At 39.4% G+C, this 18,915-nt stretch overlaps 1 protein-coding gene across 1 annotated transcript; it reads right to left on the bottom strand.

The window, feature by feature from the left end:
- Positions 1-4,145: 4,145 nt before the first annotated feature.
- LOC126646387 (serpin B11-like) lies at positions 4,146-8,978 on the bottom strand. The gene is made up of 7 exons (XM_050327722.1): positions 8,811-8,978; positions 8,248-8,310; positions 7,512-7,700; positions 6,118-6,235; positions 5,607-5,749; positions 4,698-4,865; positions 4,146-4,550 (listed from the first exon to the last, which is right to left on the bottom strand). The coding sequence occupies exons 1-7, from the start codon at positions 8,976-8,978 to the stop codon at positions 4,146-4,148; spliced, it is 1,254 nt and encodes a 417-aa protein (XP_050183679.1).
- Between the last annotated feature and the right edge of the window lie 9,937 nt (positions 8,979-18,915).

Below are 18,915 nucleotides of genomic sequence, written 5' to 3'. Positions count from 1 at the left end.
GTTGTCATAATCAAGGGGATACTAAGCAGCAGAAAAAGCAGCTCTTTCCAGCATTTGTATGTTCATATTTTCACATTTAATATGTTCTGGTTGCTCAGCAGCTATCGGGCAGTGTCTGAGGGTAATATTTGCTTATGCTTTGGGTGGCCTGTCCATCTGCATCACACTTAGCAGAGGCTGTAATGGTATCTCTCAATTACCTTGAAGAACTGAGATGTGGTCAAAGAAGTCCCACTTACAGTTTTCAGATGCTTTTTATTCAGTCATGGTATTGTGCTGGAGACGATCAGCTCTCTGTGGTGCACACATAGCCTGAGGCAGACTGTCATTGACACTTTTAAGACATTTGGCACCTTGTATTGCACCCTTCAGAGAGTCAGTATGTCAGGCCCAGGGTAAAGTTAATGCCTGACATGTCCTTTCCCATACAGATCTCACAGTAGCTGATAGTAGGTATCAGTCCTTCAGTCCCAGCACACCCACCAGTCCCCTATGCCCCTTGATTGCTGGTTGGCTCCACAAATAACTCATTTTTTTATAATAAAGAAGCAGTAAAACAGTGACTTCCTTGCTGCTCCATGCACTTGCCAAAAGAAAGAGTCTTGCCCAGTTGCCACTCCTCAGGGAGCCACTCCCTGCGGAGCTGTGTCTCTCTCACTGCAAGTGTCACTGGTGGTGCTCTCTGGCAAGTGGTGCTGCTCTTGGCCTGGTGCACACAGCTGCTGAGGAGCTCAGCTGTGCAGCCTCTGAAAGGACCTAAATTTGTCAGTGCTTTCTTCTTTTTCTTTGTAATGTTAGCTCTAGTGAACGGCATTTGAAGTGAAACTTTACTATGCCTGAGTGCTTTTCTTACTGGAATCATATGGAATCAGGACTTCCTAATAAAAAATTTTCTACCACTTATATTTTGAAGGGAATAAGCACTACTCTTCATATGGGGAAAAAGTATGACTCAGACCTGCTCTTTGGCTTTTTTAGTGGCAATTAAAAAATCTTGCCTTTACCCTTCTTGTCTATCCATTGCAAATCTTCTGAAGATATAATAACAGCTGCGTTATACACAGGTACTAAGAAACAATTTAAATGAAAGCACAATGTCAGAGAAAACTGAGGAGAACTGCAACCATCAGAGAAATTAGAGTTCAGTGGAAATGTGAATATGTAAATTGAGAGTTACTCTATAATCAGACTGTGGAAAGACAGATCTGTCTAGTATGGGACAAATGGGCCTAACCTTTCCATGGATCTCCATACAAATACTATTTGACATCATTTGCTTTGCCTTTTGTCAGTGTACTCATCTGTAGGCTGTCATGTATGCTGGTGTGGTTCAAACAACACTTGACATCAAGCCTGTCCTTTGGGAAGAGGCAGCACCATGCCCCTCAGGGACGTGTCTGCTCCAAGCACCATTTGGAGCCTCCAACTTTTCTCTGTACTGAAAGCTCTGTTGTTTGGAATTGCACTTTCACAAGCTACAGTTTCCCACAGTAGAAGCACTTGCTTCCAGAGAAGAGGGTTTACCCTCTATTTTTAAGTAAACATCTTTGATTTTGTGGGAGAACTTCCCTCTACAATAAGAGTTGCTACAACCACACTAGCAGCAGAAGGTTATTTTCCAGGTCCTGGTTCTTTTCACCGTATTTTTTAGACCTCTTTTGAATTAAGATGGCAATTAGGAAAAAAAAAGTATCTGAAGAGAAAATAGATATTTTTTATTTATATTGTATTTGTTTGCTGGTTTCAAATTATCTAAATATTTCTGGAGGAAACTTGCAAAAACCAAAAACAAAACCAACCAACCAACCAAACAAAAACACAGACCAAAACCACAAAAAAAATCACATTAAAACCCAAAAATATTTCTGCTGTAGTAAATTAAGTGACAACATTCGTTACAGCCACATCTTCCCCTTTGCTCACATACAGAATTCCTTTTCCTGTTGCGAGACTCATGCTCTTCAGGAGTTAAAGAACACTCATTTATCACACATGCCACTAATTGTTTTTCTTTTACATTTTATCTGAAAATTTATAGGCCTGGTTATGCAAGCTAATAAATTCTAACACTGTTCATTTCACTCTTTTTTCTTTTAACCTAAGTGTTTTATATTTGAGACAAACCAGATATACACAAAATACCAATGGCAGTCATTAAAAACATGCATAGCTATTTTTTGCATACTTTATTCATCAAAAGAGCCAACAGCCTGTGATTTGTGTTATCTTCACTTAATTTATATGACAACTGTGTCTCTGCAGGTAATTTTAGTATTTCAGGCTGTATTTCATACTGCAATTGCAGCCATGTGAGGTATCTCCACAGACTACAATGGGTCTGCTTTATTTAGCAATTCAGCGTGTGGAGCACTGTAATTTACTGTAATTTTCCCTGCATATCTCAGCATTAGGAAGACCCCTTTGAATCTGCAGTTCTGAAATGGCAGTAGTACGCTCACAGTGTTTACCTTCTTTCCCTCAGTGAGTAACAGGAAAAGAAGAAGTGAGTCATCGAAGGGGTGGAATATTTTTCCTTTAAAAGCAAGTGTTTTTCATGTATCTGTGGATTTTGGTTATTGCCTACCGCCAAACTGGACAGGCTGCTCTCTCCTCTGTAACCCCTTGTTATGCCTTCCCACCACTTACTCCACAACATCCAGGAGGTGGTTTAGGGAACTAGGTCATCAGCAAGTAAATCAGCTTTACCAAAAATTTTCCCCTTCATTTACATCCCAGAGAATTGCTCATCCTCAAGTCAGGCAAATAATAGTGGTGTCATTAGGGAGGGAACAGAAACACATGGAAGGAAGGAAGGAGGCAAAGCAAGCATTCTTCTCCTTCTCAGTGGCGTTAGACTGGCTCAGCCATGACTTAAAAGCACACTTCTAATTCCCTAGTAAAATCAAATGTGAGAGAGAAGCAGTAGGTGAGGTTCAGGGTTTACATATCCTAATGTCAAATTGTTCAGTGCCTAAACTCAGGATGACAAATATTTAAAAGTGGGAGGTAGACTTCAGTGTCAATTATATTTTTTAAAGGATTACCATTATTTTAACTTGCTGTATTAGACTATTTCTGTGTCCACTTAATTCTGCAGACTACTACATTTAATATTTGGGTTGCAGTGGTTATTATTACGATAAATGTAACAGACACAGGCTACCCATCTAATTACCATCACTATAGACTTTTTAATTTTTTTTATCTTTATGATGAATAAAAAATCTGGAACAAGAAACTCATGATATCTGAGGCACAAACAGAGTTGTTTTTTAGAAATGAGAATGGCTGATCACTACTTAAAGTTTTCTGTGGGAATTATGTGTTTCATTCCCAGCCATCACAGAGAAGGCCTTTTCAGAAAAGGCCTCCTATTATTCTGAAACCCTGTTTTTGTTACATGGAAGTTTATGCAAAAGTTGGAGAACTTTCTCACACATACAGGGTTTTTAACAGGAAAAAAAAAATAGCAATGGTTCTGCCCTGCTTGGGAACAAGCGAAATTACACCAGAAAATCTTCTGTTTTCTCTGGTCTTTGGGAACAAATCCTGAGAAGACCAGCTTAGAAATCAACCAACATTTAAAAGGGAAGTCCCATAGGAATACTTTGCTACTCCCCTACAAAGTGTCATTTTCCTTCAGACCTACAGAGGTTGGGTAGGTAAAGCAAAAAGAGACCAAGTACCTAAGCTTATCCTTTTAATGCAGACCCCTGTCTTCCTGTCTGCTACATGTGAGTGAATATATTACATCAGTTATCCTCAGGGCACTAAAATCATGGGTTTGCTGGATCTATACTGCATTAGGAAAGCCTCGAAATAAGATTTTCTATGCAGACATCTCTAGAGGCCTACAGCTCTTTGGCAAATATCACATAGTGTATTTGAAGGCAGATATCATTTTAGTGAGGTCTCCTAAAAGTAAAACATGCCTGAAGTTCATGTTTTTTAGTTTTTATCTTTAATTTGGCTCTTCCCAGTTAGTCTTTTTAATAGCAAATTAAACTTTAGGAAAAAGCCAAGAAAAACGTCTTTTGTGTTTTGTCCTTACTGCTTGCCAGTTTGGATGTAAGTGGGGAGAAGAAACTAACTTCATTAGTTCTATGAAACAGAAAAAACTTTCTAATTTCCAGTATAAACTCCACTTAAGGAGAGGTATATCTTCCAAAGAAGAGAATAGTGTTGGTTTGGTTGTGTCTGATGAAGAAGAGGAATGGATGGTCAGCTTTGAATTCATAGGTAAGTGGGCAACACAGAGGCATTGCAAGAAGCCCCGTGGCACAAGCTGCTTCTGTGCCCTCTTCATTGACTTCCACAATTGTCTTCTGGATGGCCTTGGACACAACCAGGCCATCTTTCTCAGAGATTCCTGACAAATCAGCTTTTCCCCAGTCAAAAACATTCATTACTCCCATCTCCTGGAGAGTTTTGTTGAGAACATAACTTCCCTCCATCTTGAACTGAGGCAGGTATACTTTCACTTTCAGAGGTTCCATCCTAGCAGAGCTGGTCCATTCTGCTAGTTTTTCATAGGAGAGGGCACGTTCAAGCTGTAAGGTGGTATTGATAATAATGAGTTGCACCATAATGAATGGAAGGCAAAAAAGTTCATTTTTTTCCATTTGGCTTCAGACCATACTAGAGTAATGTAAGTATTGCTCTCTGTGTATTTTACTAGAGAGAAAATCAAGTATTACCTGTTCTAGGCCAGTAAAGTCCTCACAATCATCTTCAGGAAGAAGAATGAACATACTCAGTTCATTATTAAAGTACAGGAGCTCTATGACTTTCATTTTTGGTTCTTCTAAGATGGCCATGTTAAAATATCCTTCTTGAAACATCATCTGCACTGTCTTACTCTCATTCTGGAACACATGAAACATATTAAATGGAAAATACAGAAATTATTACCCTGGTATTAATTTGTTTCAGTATTGAGGCTAGAGTTCAGCCCAAAGCATTATTTACACTGGCTATGGGTTTAACATACTTATAGCATTGGTCTGTTCCTCTCAACTGTAGCTCCAGTGAAGTTAGCCATTTTAGAAGCATAAAAACTACTTTTCTCTTTCTACTGGTGGAAGATTACTTTACTCACTGCTTCCTTTTCACATCTTTATTTTTTCTGGCACATCAAATGAGAAAATTGATGCATCTTATGCAATCATAAACCTAAATTCCTCATGAATAATGTATACATTCTCCTGAGATAATTTATCTTCCACTCATTTTTCCTGAAAGCACACACTGTTCTGTTCATAAATAGTAGCAGTGGAACAGAATCCTCAGTTTGAATCCCAAACCAGACTACTTTTGAAACAGCATCCTTAGTTGCAAAATCCCCATCAAAGTTAGTGCATTTGCTCAGTGGTTTTGACCCAATCAGTATCTCAGCTGCAAAAGACCCACTTCTGATGATAATTGGCATAAACAGTAACATATTTGGTTATCAAATATGAAAGAAGATGCAGCCTTCTCTTGTTCTGGCTGAAGACTCCTGTTTTGTTTTGAGATAAGAGAGAGATGGAAAGCTCCCATCTCTTGTTATAGGGGACAGGTATCTGATTTCCATCCCCCATCTGCTTCAGTTCCTGTCCATACTGTACCTTGTTCAGATGGAAATATGCTTCCTTAGTGTCTTCTTTCTTAAATTCTACCGCCCACTTTCCTTTAAAATACATAGCATTGACCAGGACAAGTACAGTAGAGGGATCAATAAAACCAGCAGCAAATAGGTCTTTGATTTTACCTTTAAAAATAATAAATTAAAAATAATTATTTTGTTCAGACAATCTATTAATAGCTGACTTTAACTACTAATAGTTATTTCTGTAAATCTGAAAAGTAGTATAGTGCTGTCAGACAAATAACAAAAATTTTATGTACAGCTTTGGAAGCCAGGAACTCAAGGCATTTTTGTTCCTCTTCCTATATTTATTTCCTGTTGAGAAAAAATAAACAAACAAACAAACAAAAACAACAACAACAAAACAGTAGTTGTTTAATATATTAAAAACGTGCTCTCTTTAGAAAAACAAAGTGGAAAGTGAAATTCATACATGATATCCCTAACTAGTTCAATTTCAAACTAAAAAACCTGCATGTTTTCTTCTTTACCTTTTGTCTCATTTTCCACCCAGAAGTTAATTTTTTCTCTGACTACTTCTTCAGTGTATTTAAAATTGACTGGTTCCAGTTCTGCTCGATAGAATTTCTTTGCAGAATCCAAGTATTGCTAGAAAGTATAAGATTCAGAATTTTATTTCAAAGTGATGATTTTTATAAGATAATTTTATGGCTTCAAGATAATTCCATGAAGTAGATCAGCAAGAAAAGAATGAGTAAAAAAGGTTTATGTAAGAAATCAATTGAAATAACTCAAACATTCAATTTTTAGAGAGACATTATTTTTTAAAAAAAATTTGCAAATATATTTTTCTGTAATTTCAAGCTATAATCAGCAGCAGAAATGTCTCAGCACAGTGAAAAATATCTAAGATCAAAATGTGGTACTTTTGTTTAAGCTCATATATCATTGCTATGTTGTCTGTCTTCCTCAATCACCAAATGAAGAAGACTGCCTTATTTTGAAAAAATAACCAAGACTGGTATCAAAATGAGATCTCTGTCTGTACATATATCTGTATTACTCAGTATGGATATACACACTGTAAAATTTATAACTTGTATTAAGTGTAAAACTTTTCCTAGCTTCTGGTCACCTTTTTCTGGCTCTGAAAATCTCTGTTCACGTAGAGTGTAAAGGAAGCATCTTGAAAGCAAGATGAGATCTTGATTTCAAATGAGAAAGGTGGTTACAGAGATTAAACAGCACTGTTCCTACCAATACTCTTTTAAACACCATAAGTCTATTTTCCTGAGTAAATTATTTATATGATCTTGCATTGTCTGGGCATCAGTGTTCCACAAGAATGTTCTGAGATGGTCAATTACACATAAATGAGACTAATAGACACAAATCTCAAAGATGCTACTTCTTTTAATCCTTGCTTGAAAAGGCATCAGGAATCATAGAGTCCTATATTTGCATAGACTCTAAGGGAAAGGTGTGAGAGGGAGTAAAATCATTTTATGAGAAACAAAGAAGACACTGGGAGAGGGAGGGTGGTCTTCTGCTGGACACAGATCTTTCTTGTTTGGATAGAAATGACACAACAAGCACCAGCTCTGGTAGACACATGGAGTGCATGGCAAGGATACATTAATGATGATCACTGCTATCACACTTTCTGGAATGCCAAGGGAGAGTGATTACCATAGATCTGTTTCTTCTTCTGAAAGTTTTAATTCTGACTTCCTCATGCTCTGCCCCATGTCTGGGCAAGAGAGATGGAGAGGCTTCCTGACTGTGAGCTGTGAAGCGCATTCATTTATCAGCACACCCTGACAGTGCCATTGTGTTTCATTTCCCTTTGTGCTTAATGATTGAAGAAATTCTGCTGAGCTTGTCACTCCTAGGAGCTGTTAAAAGGGACACCATGGCCACTTACCTGGAAGAACGGGTAAGTAATTTCTCCAAAGAGCCTGTTGGCAATGGTGAGACAACATCCTGGACTGGGTTCACTGACTTCAGCCAACAGAGCCTGGAACTGGGAATGGACTCCTTCAGCTTCTTCACACTTCAAACAAGAAAACAGGCATTTCTTAGCAGGCTTGAGCTTTCCTATGCAAAGCTGGTCCTGAGGGTGAATTGCAGCCTCTCCCCACACGAGAAACCCTACTCCACCCATTTGATACAGGCACTGGAATAAATGCACCAAGACACCACCTCCTACTCCCTCTGTGCCAGATGTACAGGATGACAAAATTATTCCCCTTCAGGCCAGCACCAGTTCACCTTCAAGTCGTGTTGTGTCCTACAGCAACTCCTCTGTGCACACTAAGCAAAAGACTGCTGGCTTACAGACTGGGAGAAGCAAGCTCCAAAGTGCCTTTGGCACGCTCTCTAGACAAACCTTTGCAGGTGACAACTGAAGCACTTACCACTTTCTGGATTGGTACTGCTGTTTTGGTTAGAAACCTGTAATGAGAAGGCTTAGCCATTGAAATGTGTGATCTCACAAGGCCCCTTAAATAACTAGTAAAGGAACAGTAATAAGCAGGTCTGCAAATCTAGATGGAGAGACTGATCAGCACTGCTGTACCTTCTGATTAAGTGATCATCTGCAAGGAAAAGGGCTGACAAACTGGTTCCTGTTGCTTCAGGTCAGAGCAATTGTGTCTTACCTTCTCAGTAGGGTCTCTGTTGCTCTGTCCCACATTGCTCAAAACTTCACTGAAATGAAATACCTGTAATGTAAATGTTGAGCAAGCGCAGCTCAGTGACAGTACTTCAAAGCTGAAGCAGTGTTGCAAGCCTGTCCCAAAACACAGCCACACACAATCACTGACGAAAGCTCCCTTTGTTCTTTACCCTAAGATTCTTGCAAGTGAATAAGCAGCTTTAGTACAGGGTGAATGCATGAAATCTTTCAAATCTTTCAAATCTTCCTTCATAGAAAAGAAGACTTTGGTTGTCCAGAGAAGGAAGAAGATCAAAGGGCAGGAATGCTTCTGAGACCTGAAGATTTCAGGAATAACTCCAAAACACTTTCTTTAGCACTGATGTATTCACTGAACAATCAATTACTAATAACAATGTCTAGTCTGAAGAAATTTGGTATTAGGAACAGCATAATGTATTTTTAAAGACCCCTCTGTATGCACCAATCCTTTGGATACTTAGGAACTACATTAGCCTGCTGGTCATATCATGCCACCATCCTCTTTTCAGAGCAAAGGAAACCTACCTTCTCAATCTGTTCGAGCGTGTTGCCCCTGGCTCCGAGGACAACCATTCCAAAGGCAGCTGACAGACTTAGCGGAGAGAAGAAGATGTTTTCATTTCTTTTTCTTTTGCTCAGCTCTCTGAAAAAGTCAAGACAGAACTTGGCATTGGCTGCGCTGAGAGAGCACATTGTGGCACTGTGATCACCTGAAACAAGGGAAAAGTAATTTAGGCTTCTGCTCCTTACATCTGTTGAGTTTAGATGCCATAGCAGAGCATAATAAGGTTTTCTTTGGCTGAATTAATCTGCACTTTATGGAAGATTCCCTGTTCAACACATTTGGGATTTCAAAGTGAATCGGAAAATCAGCACCCTGAATAGCAGAAGCAGTATTCCGAGTTGAGCTGCTTCTCCAGCTCAAGCAATAGCTATGGCTTTGTCACTTAGCCCTAACTTTGTCCTAACCACAATGCCAGGTCAGTTTATATACTGATCTTTCTTGCCTAGAGTCTTCCAGGCATAACCCTTATTAATTACACCCTTGATTATATCTCATTCTCTGTCTCTCTAAAAACTTTGTGAGCATTAATCAGCTGTGCCTCATATACTGTGTCCTTCTGAGGCTGGTTGCTTAAAAAACATTTGGCAAAAAAAATAGAACTATAGACAGGCTCACTTAGTAAGATTTTTAACAAAGAGACATTGTGTATTAGTAGAAAATTCCAGTCATATTTTTTATTTCATCTGCAGCTTAAAGTGTTTTCCCAAATATACTTCAGTTACAATCTCAATTACTGTAAGTGGATAATCTTGAATGTTCAGGAAAATTCTTCATATCTTACACCTAGGATGGAGTTCTTCTCTTATAAAACCCAGTGCCTTCACCCAGTAAACTGATGTAGAAACACCTGATCCATTAGAAAGTCAGTGCTGTATTTTAGAGGCTCCACTATTTAAAGTAATTTTTTATTTGATTCTTACTGAGTCTGAATAATTTTCTCCACAGGTGTGGAAGAGATCTTTCCCCCATTACACAAGAAGATTTAAATTATCCATATAAATATTTAAAAGATGGAAGAGCGTAGGAAGACTGTGCTCTCATAAATTACTAATTTGGGTCATAAAGAAGAAGTGGGAAATGGTTTGGTTTTGATCTTCTTTAGAAACACACTTGGCAAAACCATTGTGTAAGTTAAGCACAGATTCATCACAAAGCCCATACATTTTAATGTAATCCAAAACATTGCAAAGCAACTTGAAAATATTCTCACTTCCTCAAAATATGTCACATAGCATACATATGTGCTAAGCACTGTCACTAATGCACATATCAATCCTTAGACATTTCCTAGTTCTGTCATTTAGAATTAAAGATCATGGAGATATTTACCTTCTCCTCGGAACTCACGACGTCAGCTTGACAGTTGAGCTTGTCGATGGGCCTTCTGGAGCAATGGGATATAAAACCATTGCCACTCCCAATGGCAGCATGATGAATCATATTCCTGTCTGTTGCAACCAGTTAGTATAATTAGGGGATCTTTTGTGGAATCTTGTATTTTTCCTTATCCTTAAGAGTTCAGAAAGGAGACACAATTTCAAATACATGGTGAGATGTAAAAAAATTCTATCCAGTTATAAAAGAGAAAACAAACTCCTAGAAACAAAGGAGATCTCAAGTAATTTTTTACCTGTAAAAAATAAATTCTACAAATTTCGATGTGTTTTGCTGTCAGAAGTGGCATCTTTGAATGCAAACACATATGTTTCTGTAATAGAAACTAATTATTAAAACCTCTGCTGGTGGCAGAGTAGCAAGGGAAAGTAAAATACAGAACTACTTATTTGGCCAATTGAGACATAAGGCAGTGGTTCCAAGGTGGAGATAGAGGAATTCCCTTTGCCTTCTCCAGGTCTGTGCCTCTGAAGACTTTTCTCTTAAAGATCCCTTCCAGCGAGCTTTCCCTACATGTTTACTGCCTCAACTGAAAATTCTGTCCTGAATGCAGAAGGCGAATTTAGCCATTTGTTCCAGAATTTGTTGAAGATCCAACAGCCTGGGCAAACAGTAACTTGCTTTCATTTGCATGACATCCTAGAAGAGAGGGCATGTTGCATGCACAGCTCAACTGTGCCGAGTGTGCACCTCAGGTGTGCTGCAGCTGAGCATCCGCAGTCATTGCGGTGATGGGGTACAGGTCATGTGCATTCACAACAACCACACAGCGCATGCAGACTGATTCTGGTACTCCTGGGATGCTGTGCTTCCTGCAGAGGCACTGCCATAAAGGGTTCTCTGTGCATTGTCTGCACTGGCTTCGGTTTTACTGATGGAAATATGAGATCTTCTGGGAATTCCCAATATTTCTACTGTAAGTAGGGAAGGTGTTTTGTGGCACAAGGGGCAAAACATAGAGAAGCTATCCCTGCCCACAGTCTTCTTTCAAAACCTTGAATTCTGCAGATGTGTTAACAGGAAAACTGCTGAGTTTTGTCCAGGAAGGCTTTCCACAAGACACTGATATATGACTTAAGTTTAGCCCAGGACTTGTCATTTTTGTCAGTGTCACTGAGGATGTTTGGTCCTTGCCTTATATTACTTCATCGAGGCATAGGCAGCAGGAACAGAGCAACCTAATTATAAGAAACAGTATATTTCTGGGGTTGTTTTGCTGAAAAATAATCTTCCTTCACGTTTAGGTTGATACGGTGTGTGAGTGGGCAAACACTTGCATAAGTGTATTCAAGCACAAACACTTAAATCACTGTTTTGTAAGACATACTTAGTTATCACTGCTAACATATACTTACATATCAACCCAACCAAATACTAGGTTTCTCTGCCATTTAGGAAGCTTTGACGGCAATTCCATGTCAATCACAAGGTACTCATGAGTTTAATTCTCTTCTGGTTTGAATTTTCTCATATCTTTTTCTGGGAGGAAATAGAAATTAAAAACGTGGTGCTTGCTCAAGCCCTGAGGACAAGAGGGTTAGACCTGCATAGATTTTACCTGAAGGAAAGAAAGCCACAGAGTCTGGTTTAACTTGCTTAACACTGGGGCAAGAAAACTTCACAAAGAAGTGTCTGGCTTGCTTTCCTGGTTTCTGGCTGCTCTCCACTTAAAAACCCACCTGTGGAGCCTGTTCCTCACTGTTAGGGAAACTTCCCTGTCCAGCCATGCAGGAGCCACTCTGTCAGCCGCACCCACACCACCCGAGCTGGGACTGGGGCCGCTCGGCAGCTGCACACCCCACACTCACACAAATCAAGACCAGCTTTCCCTACCAGCTCGACCCTTAGTTTCCCATAGAAAAGTCTCAGATGTCACAACCCTTAGGATAACGTACTCGTGGTGCAATAACAAAGTATCAGCTCGAGCTGGGTGCCTCCGAGGAGGGACCCGACACAAAAAGACACCCCCGCACTTTTACACCCTCACAGTCTAAGTACGGGAAAGCCCGGGGTCCTCGGCTCCTGCCGGGACGGGTCCCCTGGCTCTGCCACAGGTCTCCGTGCCCTTTGTCATGCAAAGGGGCGGCAGTTCATGGCCTCTTGCCTGGAGGGCTCTGGCTCTCGTCACCCAGAGCCCAGCTTGCAGTTCGCACTGCAGCTGCACGCCGAGCTCCCTGCCCTGAGTGTATTCCCCGACACTCGCATCGTCACCGACAGGAAACTGCAGAGCAGAACTGGGCAGATGCTGCCCTCTTTCTTGCGGTGGCGGGCTGTTCTTTGCGGTTTTGTTTTTAGCACTAGGCATAGCACAGCTGGAGGAAAAAACGTTGTGGAATAGAAGAGGGGAAAGTACACAAGTAGGAGCCGTGAAATGTACCAATTGTAAGTCAAGGCAGCACCCAGTCATCCCGCAGAACAGAAGAAGGGAGATAGTTTTCAAGCAACTAGACACAAACAAGTATTTCTCTTTCAGGAATACTGGCAATGTTTAGTCCAAATTAATATAACGAATGGAAAATTGCAATCCAGAAGCACAATAAATCATGCCCTTCAGGCACAGGGCTAGAACCACAAGTACCCTTGAAATTAATTCTTCTGTATAGGAATCCATTAAGGCAAAGTTCAAGTTATCTAATATGCTACCAGACTAAAATACAACTCTCCTGGTCCTGCTTAGATTTCTGATACTTTTGTCTTAACTGTCTTAAGTGAACAGATTTTTTTATTGTTGTTTATTATTTCTCTGGTTCTGTAGGTACTTCTGTTCATTTCAAGTTAACCTGAAGATTAACTGTGACCCCATCGTTCCATTTGGTGGAGGTTTGTTTCACATGGATCATTTTCTCTCCTTGGTCAAATTATAGCTAATGAAGGAGCTGGGCTGGCACTGATTTGCAGAAAGGAACATCTTTTACTATTCTTCTTCTTCTGCTAGTCTCTTCCTTTGATATTTCCTTCTCTTCTAGGCTAGTTCAGTGTGCGTTAGAGAGTGCTCACACAGGCACAGTTTTTTAATGGGAATGTCCAAGAAATCCAGGAGTTTTTGTTCAAGTAGTTTGAAGGATCTTCTGATTCTTAAATTCTGAGGAGACTCGCTATGCAAGCACCTCCTGGGAAAAACAAATTCCCTTATTCTGCTGTTGAATAGGGAGCTAGACTAGGAATTGCACCACATTTGTCAGATCTATGACTCCCTTCTTGCTCTTGGAATAATGCAAAGTTTCATTTCAGGCCAGAGAAAAATTAAGAGGATTGAAGAAAGTCATGGTAGTCTCAAATCAGGAGACTCTCTTTATTCCTTTCCATGAATAAGCCTCCTAGCAGGAAAGGATAAATAACAGGAGGACTTTTTTAAGAGTTACAGAGAAGTAGTTTCTGAGATGCATTGTGTGGAAAGGAAGACTAAGATGTAAAAGTACTGCAAGTACAATAGAACTGACAGATTTTCTTTCAGATAGTTAAACTACTCTGACTAATCTGAATGCAGATTTCAAAGACCTTTTAACTAGTGTTCAGATGCTTGTCATAGTAAAGTTGCTTTCAGATACAGAAGAATGGATCACAGACTGAACTGCTTTCTACACCTGAAGTTCTCTACACTTAGATAAGACTGTAAATAGCGGCACATGCTTAGGGACAAGTTTTGTTCAATACTGTTTACCTGTTCATAGTCATTTTGGCTGAAAGTCTCAAACTTTTTTTTCACTTGCCAATTACACTTTTTTTATGTTTCTGATGGCCTTGGGGCCAGGACCACAGGAACGAAGACTTCTCTGTATGATTTGTAAACCATAAAGAGTTCTGATTACATGGATGAGATAAGCATAAGAAGACCAAAACAAGGAACAAGAGATCCACTCAGTGATGTCAACCAGCAGGACACAGTCTCACGGCAAGAAGCAATGACTCTGTAGCAGAACAGCATATCCCTTGTGACTATTCTTTGCTGCAAAAAAGTGCAAGAAACTTGGATTCCTACAGTTCTCCCTTGTCTTTTTTCTCAGTGTTTGCAGCCTTAAGCTTCCCTTGTTGTCAGCGTCCACAGGATGCAGCAGGGAAGCAGATTCCTGTTGAGGAAACAGGGGCTGATCTCAAGTTTGACAGCAAAGGCTCTTCTTGTCCCTTTCATCTGACAAAATGCACGTTCTGCTACCACCCTACTCAGATGGTAATTACAGAGTACCTGATTTGTCTGAGGTTGCTGTGAGTAAAGGTATCATTAGATAAGTAGAGTTGCTGAATAATAAGAACAAAACAAGGACTCCTGTGATTTTCATGAAGCCAAAAGGGCCCTCCCTGTTTGTCAGACATCTGCTTCAACAAATAACTAGCCTTCTACTATATATGAGAGCAATTAAGACTGATAAATTATTTGTGGTGATCCAGAGAAACATTAGCATGACAGAAAAAATACCTCTTGAAGTAGCGGAAGAAGCTGGAGAGATTTCAGATGTTGCTGATGGTCTCAGCTCATTTGGGAAGCACCACGTGAGCAAAGTCTGATATTAATTCCTGTGATCTTCAGGTTGTATGAGTCAAGAGCCTGTTGAAAAGCAAGTATCACCTTCTAAATTGCACTTCTGTCTGATGACTCTCCAATACTGAATTTATTGGCAACAGAGTGTAGGAATTGATGAGAGTGAACTTTGCAGAGATTTGAGCCACCTCATGCTGGTCATTCAACTTGCCAAGGAAAAGGTGAGCCCAGCACTGGTTTTTTTCCACATGAACTTCTTTCTGCAGCAGAAGTTCTTCCATGACTGCAATGAAACCCCTTTACTCTCTAGGGAAATTTAGACATGACACAGAACAGTATCAAAAATTCTTCATCTTTGACTCACTTATCTTACCAGCATCCAGAAATAGCTCTAGCAATACAGCCAGTTCTGCCTGTGTTACCTTCTCTGCTCACACTCCTGCTCACCTGTTCATGAGCCTTGACTATCTGGAAATTCCATCTGTAAGGAAGGATGTCTGCTTAACTGACTTCCAAAGTGTAAGGTGTTACAACTAGGCAGATAAATATTTTTGCATGATGATCCTGTTTTATAATGCTGATCCAGGCTTTGTGAGTATTTCTGGACATCATCTCTTTGTGGCACTTTAAATCATTTTACAAGCCAGGTCTCTTTACCTAAACAACAAGTACAACAATTTTTTAAAGCTGTGCAATACAGATTGTCCATAATTTTCCTCTCCTGGCTCTACCTCAGTGCATAGCTTTTCTTGTCAGTCAGTATTGTGGGATGCAGTAGATAGTAGAAAATTTCCCTTGCATTTTTAAAAGGCGCTGTTTTTCTGTATTGCTTAGCCACTGGAAAAGATAACAGATATTCTCATGCCATGGATTTGTTGTTGTTAACTTTGGCTGGAAGTGACAGAACTGTGAGGCTGGAAGGAGCTCTGAGATTTCTAGTGTTTCTGATGCCCTAAGGTGAGATGAAAGACCTAGATTACAGTTGATAGGCACTTCTTGAACCTGGTTTTTGAAGCTTTTACACAGAGTTTCCAAACTTCTATTAAGTTTCAGTGCTTCGTTATTCCAGGAGTTTTAATTTGACTTTGTTTTAAGTTGTCCTGACTGCAGACTGGTACAGTTACATCCAGTCATCTTTTAACTTTGATATATGCCACTGGCCAAGTCATGTAAATACTTATTAGTCAATTTATTCTTTGTACAAGACGTAGTATTTGGGACTGTCTCCCTGGTCATAAAATGTAATTATTATAGATGTACTCATGACCAGGAACTTAACACTACACTAATCACACTACCCAAAACACTGTGGGTATTGTTAACTACTGAGCTGCTTCAACAAATTATGGACTTGGCAACCTGAAATGCCCTTCAGGGCTGCTCAGCCCTTTGGTGCATTGTATAATTCTCACCATTCTGAGCAGAAAGGTTTTGCTTTTGGCCATCAGTCTGGATGTTAAAGTAAGTGTTCCTCCTCGTTCGCATGACAATCCTTGTGGTATGATTTCCACAGGTAGTGAAATTATGCAGTTGTTCAGTAGTCTAATATGTTATTTGCATAAATGTTATTGTGGGGATATTGTTGCCAGTCCTTACAGCTAGTGAAATGAGAGGCAGAAATGGAGTGTGTTTGCCAATATTGTGCATATATTGTTAGTGACGGAGTTTTGAAAACAAAATAAGATTTGAAAACCCTTCCTGAACTGCCAAGCCCTGTGAGGAGATGACAGGTGCATAATTTGAAAACACAGGGTCAAATTTTCAGTCAATGTGATCTGATTGAGTTCCAGAGGAGGTGTGAAAAAAGAATTTGTTCTTCTTTGGGCCACAAAATAATATGGATGTACAGATGGTGTGTTTTCCATATCCTGCCATGGAATTTGTACAGTATATCATTTAATCATTCTTCAAGTCAAATTTCTACATGCCTAGGATAACCAAGGACTATTGAACTGTCCTGAAAATAAGTTCTCTACATGTCTTCTCTCAGTTCCACTGATTTTTAACCATTGATAAAATGGTTGCTCTCATATTATCCTGCATAAAATTTGACAGCCTCTTCTCTTCTGGCCTCCCTGTAACCCAGAAACATCACCTTGTGAATTCCAGATACTTGTATCCCAGATGGTTGTAAACATTTATAATCTAAAATAATCTAATGTGGAACCTGTGACTAGCATCACTTACCAACAACCTTAATAAAATGAGACACTAAAGAAATATCTAACACAGGATAACACTACATAGAATACTATACAAAATACTACACAGAAAAAGATATTTAAGATAATCTGAATTTGAAGCATTATGCTCTCAAGAACCACTATTTCACACAGAATATGCAAAGTAGTGCCTGCTATTTTGATCTTAAGTGATCATTGGATGTGAACAAGAATGTCTTGACAGAACATGGTGTCCAGTTGCTAGTGGAAAGTACCATTTGACTCTTTTCCTAAACCTCCATCTTGCACAAAATAAATATTACCACTAAGCCATGGGAGGTAAACCGGATCTGGAACACCATCAAATGCTTGTGGGGTGACTTCAAAGCTCTGATCCTGCCAGCAAGCCTTCTCATTTGAGAGCAGGGAAAGCTTCCAATTACCTGTCTTCATTCACAGAGCTGCAGTTTACTGTATATTTAAGACATGGTTAATTTTTTCCCCCTGCATTTGGAAACCAGCTACAGGATGTACTCATAAATGTATTCTCCCTTTGTCTGCCTTTGTGCTACATGAAGAAATATAAGTGTGAGTTCATTTCTGAACTGAGACTTCAGAATGGCCCTTTTTTTCTTCCTGCTATGGCAGGTATCTGAACAACTCAGATAGAGGACTGTGACTGAATTCTATTCTCAGGCTTGGGTATAAATCTTTCATAACTCCACTAATATCAGTTCACTGATATTTTAATAGCTTATAAATGCATACCATGTAATTGCAGAAAATTTTATAGGCAGAAGAGATCAGAATAAGACCAAATTTTATTTTGTTGTACAGTTCCATTTTCTCTGTCCCAGTTGTGACATTCAATAATCAACTGCAGCTTTCCAAATTTTGGAGTCACTAACATTCACTGAAACTCACTCTTGCAGAGACAGAAAATGAGTTTTGCTATGCAGAAGCAAACTGGGTAAACTGAACAAATACATTTAGATAGCAATTCTTATAATCAAAAATCAAAACAAAAGACAAATTTAATTATTCAAGGCCTTACCTGAAGTGGTTTTGCATAGAAAAACAGTCAGCTCACTATTTCATGCTATATTATAAAATTGATATTAAAATAATAAAACTTACGAATGCCACACAAGAAAAATAAACCAAAAAACATTGCCACATATTTACTCTTTTAAAATATTTCCTTTTATATTACTGCGTTTGACAAACTACAGCTAAACCCTGTGGTGTAGGTTGATCCCAGACAGTGGTAAAGCACCCACACAGCTGCTTGCTTAGTCCCCTACATCCATAGAGGAATAGGGGAGAGGATAGGAGGGGTAAAAGGGGGGAGGGGAGGAAGTGAGTTGAGATAAAGGCAGTTTAGTAGGCAAAAGAAAGAGGGAAAAAACAAGTAATGCAAAAGCAATCACTCGTGTGTCTGAGTAAATACCAAAATTTACTTTGGAAGCAAAAATCTTCACTACCCCTTCTTCCTTTCACCAAGTTTTTATTGCTGACATGATATTATATGGTATGGAATGAGATAGGGTCAGTTGAAATCAGCTCTCCTGGTTGTGTTCCCTTCCTGCTTCCCAGCTTATTTTCTGGAGATCAAGAATGGGAAAAAAGAGAAAGCCACAATATATTTTCACTGTTCGGTAACAGCCAAAATATATCAACCCTGTTTTAGCCAGAAATCCAAAAGACCACCATACAGGATGCTATGAAGACAGTTAATTCCATCCCAGTCATAGTCAGTGCACCCCAGTATAGATATGAGACAATTGCATTAATATATTCTGAAAATAATACAGTGCTTTAGAGGGACTTTCATCCACTATGGAATTCTGAATTGATAAATACTTTCCCATAAGTGGTCATGCCTGTATCATTTAGTATGATAATTTCCCACTTGTCAGGCAGAGGACTATAGAACTGGTAGGATGAGAAATTATAGACTTAGAACAATCTTCCTCCGAGGCCAAACACCTTATGGTCTCAAAAGAGCATGTTTTTTCAGGCATGTGTCAA

The sequence above is a fragment of the Myiozetetes cayanensis genome, unplaced genomic scaffold, assembly GCF_022539395.1.
Source record: "Myiozetetes cayanensis isolate MyiCay16 unplaced genomic scaffold, myiCay2020 scf1, whole genome shotgun sequence".
NCBI lineage: Eukaryota > Metazoa > Chordata > Aves > Passeriformes > Tyrannidae > Myiozetetes > Myiozetetes cayanensis.
This window is presented reverse-complemented; position numbering and strand designations above follow the sequence as displayed.